The sequence below is a fragment of the Plasmodium fragile genome, assembly GCF_000956335.1.
Source record: "Plasmodium fragile strain nilgiri unplaced genomic scaffold supercont1.4, whole genome shotgun sequence".
Classification (NCBI taxonomy): Eukaryota; Apicomplexa; class Aconoidasida; order Haemosporida; family Plasmodiidae; genus Plasmodium; species Plasmodium fragile.
The window spans coordinates 42943-50667 of NW_012192584.1; the positions used below are offsets into that span (position 1 = coordinate 42943).

Consider the following 7725-nt stretch of genomic DNA (forward strand, 5'->3'; position numbering starts at 1 on the left):
ATTTCTCCCCCTCTCCCTTCCAGCCGAACGAGAGCTGCCAAAAGGGAGATAGAGGAGCCAGAAGCGCGCCGCGAGTGAAACCAACGCGCCTATTCACATCTCAAGAGGCATGGCGAACAAGTATAACAAAATGAATCAGAACAAATTCGAAATGAGGGAAGGCGTGTACAATGAAAAGGGAGGCAGGGGTAACAACGGGGACATTGAACCCGAGGGATTTAACGCAGAAGAGTTGCAAAGCTTTTTTACCACTTGGAAAAAATTCTGCAAAGAAAAAATAAACGAAGTAGGGGAGAGAAAAAATTTCCTCGTTTTTGACAAGGAGAAGGATCTGGACGGTGGAAACAATGAGTATTTTAATTCATACAACTATATCCACATACATGAGGACATGATAAAGGATGAAGTGAGGACAAGGACTTACTACGATGCCATTAGGAAGAACCAACATTTAATAAAGGACAAAATAGTGTTAGACGTGGGATGCGGAACAGGAATCCTCTCCTTCTTTGCTGCCATGTCGGGGGCAAAGCATGTATACAGTATTGAAAAAAGTAACATCATCTACACAGCGTTAAAAATTAGAGACGAAAATAATTTAACAGACAAAATAACTTTCTTGAAAGGACTGGCTGAAGAAATCGAACTTCCGGTAGATAAGGTCGACATAATAATATCAGAGTGGATGGGTTATTGTCTCTTGTATGAAAATATGCTGGACACGGTTCTTTACTGTAGAGACAAATGGCTAAGGGAAGGAGGATTGCTTTTTCCGGATAAGGCATACATGTACATTGCTGGCATTGAAGATAGTTTATATAGGGAAGAAAAATTTGACTTTTGGAAAAATTGTTATGAACTAAATTACACTTCAGTTTTGCCAATATTAAAGGAAGAAGTCGTTATTGATTATGTAGACAAAAATTTTATCGTAACTGATACATGCTGTATACTAGATTTGGACTTAAACACTTGCACAAAGGACGACTTATCCTTTGCTTCTCCCTTTCGATTAAAAATGATCAAAAGGGATTATTTGCATGCACTGGTCATATGGTTTGATGTTTCATTTTCTGCGTGCCACACAGACATCAGCTTTACCACTGGGCCATACGGGGGACACACACATTGGAAGCAGATCGTGCTGTATACGGACCACGTACTCACTGTGGAGAAACACGAAGTGATGCGCGGAATGTTTGCGCTTAGGAAAAACGGCAAGAATAATAGGCACATCGACATGAAGCTTCATTACGTTTTCGAAGGCGCCCACACACGCGCGCGCGCCACGCAGTTCTTCAACATAAGCTGAACAGATAAAAATCTGTGGAGCGGGTTTTAAGAGGCGAAGATGTTGTGCGAAGTGGTGTTAGAAGCGCGTTTTGCTCCCCCTTCACGCCAATCGCCTGCCCCCTCTCACACCGTTTACCATTTGACAACATACTTATGCCACACGTTCATAAATTTGCACCCGAGGTTGAAGTTTTTACCTTGCCTGTTCATAACATTTGCGCAGTTTTCATTGGCTAGTCGGGAAAAAAAAAAAAAAATATAGCTAGCCAGGTGGCTTATTCATGTATTTTTTCCTCCCATTTATGATCTTTGCCTTTTTTTTTTTTTTTTTTTTTTTTTTTGCACGGTCTATTCCAAATCATTATTTCATTATTTTTTTTTTTTTTTTTTTTTTTTCATATATATGCCATTTCGAGCTCCTGTTCGTCCTGTCCCACCTCTTTATATTGGTTTGCCCCCATAAACCATCCCGGGGGACATATCCCACACTTTGTTGTTCACGCAGTCTAGCCTAGTACGTCGCAGAGGGGTGCTTTCTGTTGTTTTTCCCCTCGTTTGAATTTATTATTTATTTTTTTTATTTTTTCCCCCCACTATTAACAAGTTGCGAATTCGTCCCTTCGTAGTTACGTCTTTATGTTTTTTCTGTTGATGAGTTGACCATCGCTTGGCGCGGGTCCAACGGCCAAGGCATCCCAAGGCAGATGCCAAAAGTGTACACGTTGCAAACTGGTAGAGAACTCCAAAAGGAAATGTACAGTAGAGTTAAATGTACTGCATCACACAGTATTACGCTGCATCACGCGCCCTGTGTGTGTGAAACGCTCAAGTGAGTTTCCTCCAATGGCGTATTAAAAGACTGCTCCACCATGGTTAACGCGTGCACGTGGGAAAAAACGCCCCCCGCTCTTTTTTTTTCCCCATTTTAAAAAGAGCTGATGTTCCCTTTGTCTCGTTTGAATAGTAGTTTCCCCCCTAAATTTTCTATCCCCTCACAGTGGACACAATTCCTGGTGAATTCCCTCCTGGTGCCCTCTCCTCGGACGGTGCCATGGTGAACAGTACCCTTTCCGCACATGTGCTGTTTGCATATGTAAGCGAAAGAACACATACTGGAAGTAGCACATGAGATCCAACTTTAGTGTTCCATTTGTGCAGAGAAATAACATGACAGGGAAGGGAACACACCGTTAGGTCATACGCATAATGTTGATCGACCCATGTTGTGCAACGACAGGAGGGTGACTCTCCCTTGCCTCAATACCCTCGCTACCTCCATAATGAACATGTGTAGAGTTATACCTATTTGGAGGCGCATCACTCATTTAGTTTCTTCCTCAACGTATTCACAATTTTAAAGAGGGTGTGCACATGTTGCCGCTCTACCTAATGCGTTAAAATAACATGTGAGATGTGACATGAACACTTTTCCAACGTGAGACGTATGGCCAAGGGGGGGGCACCTTTTCTCATGCGAAGCCTCTGTAAAGTAGCAGTGCTACATGGAAGAAGGAGGGGAGAGAAAAAGACCAACCAAAGGAAAAAACAAAAATTGCCAAAGATGGATATAAAAAAAAAGCACAGTATAAAAGTGCGCATACGTAGAATGGCTGCTCCGTGAACAGAGTACTCCTGATACAAATGTATGCAGATGCGACAACGTCCATATGGTGTTCTTGTGTAAATCTCAACGAATGTGCCCTCTATTTATGCCACCTATTCATATGCTCAGTTTTTTTTTTTTTTTTTTTTTTTTGGCTGATCTGCACTTTTTCGTGGTGCTCCACAAACAGTTGTTAGGAGGCATTCCCCCGTGTTAGCAACAATTGGCTGGTGCAGGCAGTCGTTTTTTTTTTCTCCGTTGTTAGGAGTCATTTTTGTTTTAATATTTTTCCCGCCCTTGCTGGCGCGGTGATGCCCCATATTTTCCCTTTCCCCGCTGCGCCGCCCGCATTACCCCAAACGGGTCATGCCATATTTTATGTGGGTACTTTTTTTATGCAAAGCGCGGCACCCGTTTTTTTTTTTTTTTTTTTTGTTTTTCTCACTTTTGGAGAAGCGCGGTTGCCCCTCCCACACAGCATCGCCGCGCAGCGGGTCACATGCAAGTGTATAAAACATATCCATGTACGCAAATTGTATTATTATTTATTTGTCACTGTACTTTTTTGTACCGACCCAATTTTACGTATGTCATTTCATGCCGTTGCCCAAGGGCCACAGCCAATGAATCCAATCCCACCTGGGTGCCATGTGACCGCTGGTCGCCAGCATACTACAATATATAATATAAACTCTGTGGGATTTTTTTTTTTTTTTTTTTTTTTTAAACCTTTCGCAACTCACAAGTTTGTCATGTTTTAAGCGGTAAATCCCTTCGGGTAGAACCACGTCCCATTTTTGCTACAGCGTTTGTTTTTTTTTTTTTATTTTTATTTTATTTTTTTTTTTTTTCTCTTTTCTTTAAATTGAAAAAACTATTTTGCGAGTTCGCATACAATTGTACGTTCGTACATGCGCATGTTTGCATAAACGTGTTTTTAGCTCGATCGCTGTTGGGTTTTTTGCCCCTCCCCCCCTGTTCTCATTTTACAAACGACTTCACACTTTTTTTTTTTTTTTTTTGCTTCCTTCGCATCTGTGGTCACGCAGGTTATATATTATCCACACAGCATATAGTCTCACCACTGCAAGGATTGTTCCGTCGCCTTCTCCTCTCCTTTTGTTTTTCCCCCTTTTGCGTTTACATTTTCCTTTTTCCCCCTCTGTTCTCGTATTTTTTTTTTTTTTTTTCTTTACCCCTTCCAAAGATGGACAAAATATCACCAGAAATTTTAGCCGCCAGGGCGAAGCTGAAGGAGAAGATGGGAGGAAACCTGAGACAAATTGGTGGCAAGGGAAGTGCTAGAAGAAAAATTAAAAAGGTTCACAAGAATTCCATGTCCAATGAAAAGAAAATTAATTTAATTTTAAAAAAAATCGGTGCCTCCTACTTTGGAGACGTGGATGAGATTTGTGTTTACCGAGCAGGAGATACATACATGGAGTTTAAAAAGCCAAAGCTGTCTGCGTCCCTGCAATCGAATACCTATGTTGTTACGGGAAAATTCACGGAGCAGAAAATTGACATTAACAAAATATTCGAAGGACTGAAAGGAAACAAAAATGTGGATATGAATCTGCTGGAGAAAATTAAAAATGACCCCAACATAAAAAACTTGCTTAACAAGGAGAACAACGGAAATGCGAAAAAGGAGGAAGCCTCAGAGGAGCCTGCGGACATACCGGACCTCGTGGAGAATTTCGAGGAAGTTTCAAAGGAGGACAAGTAGTGTATATAGGCAGTTGAGTTTGGAGAGAGCTGGCCACTGCGACACCGCGCCCGGCTCATCCTTTTTTTTATCCATTTTTTTTTATCCTTTTTTTTTTTTTTACACACCGCGTGCGTACGGTCTTCCGTTGGCGCAGCTGCATTATTGTACTCCTATATGTGTTCCCCTCCGTTGTGCACAATACCTATATTAGTTAAAACTTACCTCACAAAAAGGACAGCACCCCGCGAACATAAACGCGTGTTTTTAATTTTTTAATAGAATAAGTCAACTGAGCAAGTGACATAACGATGTGTTGCTCAACAAAAAAAAAAAAAAAAATGAACTACTCCTCCCGGGAGTATAAAAAAGTTCCACTGCTTAGGCTTAGACGCAACTTTGAATTTGATTAATTTGGTGTTACACCTTAAAAAGGAAACATTACAAAAAAAAAAATATATGCCCATGTATGTGAACAGTGCCACGCACCCCGCAGCGTTTCTTTTTTTTTTTTTTTTTTGGGGCCACTTTTTTCGTACCGCCAAGTTGATGTGAACACCACGAATGGGCATTCCGCTTGGAAAGCAGATTTAGCTAGCTGTTACTTTTCCCCACAGTGGAAAAAAAAAAAAAAAAAAAAAAAATAGGTCTCTTCTTTTTTTTTTTTTTTGGCGAACGGACAAGTGAAGAGTGGACGGGTTTACTACCACGCATGAGCGACGCGGCTGCACATCTTCCCCGTTTTGATAATCAAATGAGAGAACACACCATCCTTTTTTTGGAGGTTTCACAACAGAGGGGCTCCCCAAAAAAAAGGCTCTTAGTCTGCAATCCTCCTCCCCATTTGTGCAAACATAGTAAATACCCCATGGCGAAATGTTCTTTTTTTTTTTCCCCTGCAATCTGCAAAACTGCGCCACTAAAAAGGTTTAATAAATGATCTGGGAAAAAAAAAAAAAAAAAAATGAAAAAAAATCACACTCTATAGAACGGGTCTTCTAACCTATCCTCGTATGCTTTGGAAAATCTGAATTTTTTTTTTTTTTCCCCTCATGTCACGCTTTTATAACAATGAGCCGTGTAGGCCTTTGCCCCCGTTGAGTGCACCTGGCGATATTTTGGGGAGGACCCCTTTTTCCACTTGACGCCTGTGCGGCGTATTGTGGTGGGGTAAGGCAAACCCGGGCAGGAAAAAAAAAAAAAAAAAAAGTATCGCTCTAGCCGCGCCCGTGGGGCCCACATATGCCTGCGTGTCACGGTGTTTACGAGCAGTGCGCAGTTCTCTTTCCCCCTTTCGAGTCGAAGTGGCATTTTCCGGCTCTGCGCTGGTATGCTCTACTTTTTTTCATATGCTTATATAAAAAAAAATGCAAGCGACTTTTGCCGGCATGGGAAACTTGTTCCGCGCTACGCGTTTTGCGCACTGCATATTTCGCGCAACTGTTTTTTTTTTTTGGTACGAATAAGTAAATACCGTTGACTTTGTTTTTTTCTTTTTTCCTTGTTTTAAGTTATGTTTTTTTTCCCATTTATATGTGTTCCAACGACAGAGGGAAATCCCCTACAGGAAGAGGAAAAAAAAAAAAAAATAATAAAATAAAAATCTTCCGTACGCGATTCGAAAGAGAATTTCGTTTCATCCTTTGGAAGAGCAACCCCACACGGAGAAGCAAAGCCAACGATTTTACATTCGTGAGGCGTACGTTAAAAACGTAACTTACAGGTACAGCCTCGTGGTGGCTCATCTAAGCACAGAGAGGGAAAGAACAAAAGTGCTCCCGCCGAGCGGGCTAACGCGCGCATTCACTTGAGTATTCACTCGCGTATTATATATAGGGCTTCATACATTTCTGCCGTTTTTTACATCACCGCTTCACGTCGTCGCTTTATACGTCACCGCTCCACATCGCCGCTTTATACGTGACCGCTCCACATCGCCGCTTTATACGTGACCGCTCCACATCGCAGAGAAACGCTTAGCATCTCATCACAAGGTCGAAAATGGGAGGCAAGTCCAAGGGAAAGAGATCTGGCACGAGGTACAAGTTTGCTAAGAAGTTTAGAAAGCATGGAGAATGCACAGCAAATAAATTTTTAGAAAATATTAATTATGGGGACTACGTAGATATCGTATGTGACTCTACTCAACAGAAAGGTATGCCATTTAATTTTTACCATGGACGAACAGGAAAGGTGTTTCATATCACCAAGAGAGGGGTGGGAGTATTGGTGAACAAGAGAGTGAAACACCGAATTATACAAAAGAAAGTTTGCGTACGAATCGAGCATGTACGTAAGTCACGCTGTAATGAAGATTTCATATTGAGAAAGCAAAAAAATGCTGAACTGATTAAGGAAGCTAAACTAAAGAAAGAGGTTATTTCTATTAAGAGGCAACCAGAGGGACCTAAACCTGCCGCCATGATTAAAGTACCCCCCACCAAAATTATCACAATTGAACCATTGCCCTTTTATGAGGAGTATTAAAAAGGAAGAGAGATGGGAGAAACAAAAGGAAGCCACTGTAGCGATGTGAAAAAAAAAAAAAAAAAAAAATGAACGAGTCATGCGGGAGAAAAGGTGTGTGGTGTTTATACCCACGTGAGCGAATAAAGAAAATAACGCGGAAAATTTGGAAAAGCGTTTTTGGTATTATAAATGTGGTAAAATTGGCAGGGAGGACAAAAGGACAGAACAAACCGAGACACAGGGATTATATATATATAAGCATATATGAGAAAACAGGTGTGTTGGGGCAAAAAAAAAAAAAAAAAAAAAAAAAATGGACCATTGGGGAGGAGAACAAAATGTGTGCGCAAGCGTCACGCATTAGATTAATAATACATATATATATATTTCCCCCACATATACAAAAGAGACCCCCATGACAATTTTTTTTTTTTTTTTTTTTTTTTTCCCCTTTTTCACTCTCTTGTGATCATTCTTAAACTTGCCTTCCAGCTTTACCGTTTTATGTCCCTGTCCAACCCACGTATTTAACGGATTTTATATTCATGTTGAATAATTTTCCTTGTTAAAACACCCCTCCCTCTGTTCTCCTTTTTTTTTTTTTTTTTTTTTTTTTTCTTTCCCTGTTGTGCATGTTTTTTTTTTTTTTCCA

At 40.8% G+C, this 7725-nt stretch overlaps 3 protein-coding genes across 3 annotated transcripts; all 3 read left to right on the forward strand.

Moving 5' to 3' along the window:
• Positions 1-130: 130 nt before the first annotated feature.
• Positions 131-1312, forward strand: AK88_00465 (uncharacterized protein; the record flags this gene model as incomplete). The annotated part of the gene is made up of 1 exon (XM_012478116.1): positions 131-1312. One exon carries the CDS (start codon positions 131-133, stop codon positions 1310-1312), a length of 1182 nt encoding a protein of 393 aa, XP_012333539.1.
• A 2791-nt stretch (positions 1313-4103) lies between these two features.
• AK88_00466 (uncharacterized protein) lies at positions 4104-4625 on the forward strand (the record flags this gene model as incomplete). Its single annotated transcript, XM_012478117.1, has 1 exon — positions 4104-4625. The coding sequence occupies one exon, from the start codon at positions 4104-4106 to the stop codon at positions 4623-4625; it is 522 nt and encodes a 173-aa protein (XP_012333540.1).
• A 1980-nt stretch (positions 4626-6605) lies between these two features.
• AK88_00467 (uncharacterized protein) lies at positions 6606-7091 on the forward strand (the record flags this gene model as incomplete). The annotated part of the gene is made up of 1 exon (XM_012478118.1): positions 6606-7091. One exon carries the CDS (start codon positions 6606-6608, stop codon positions 7089-7091), a length of 486 nt encoding a protein of 161 aa, XP_012333541.1.
• Positions 7092-7725: the final 634 nt, after the last annotated feature.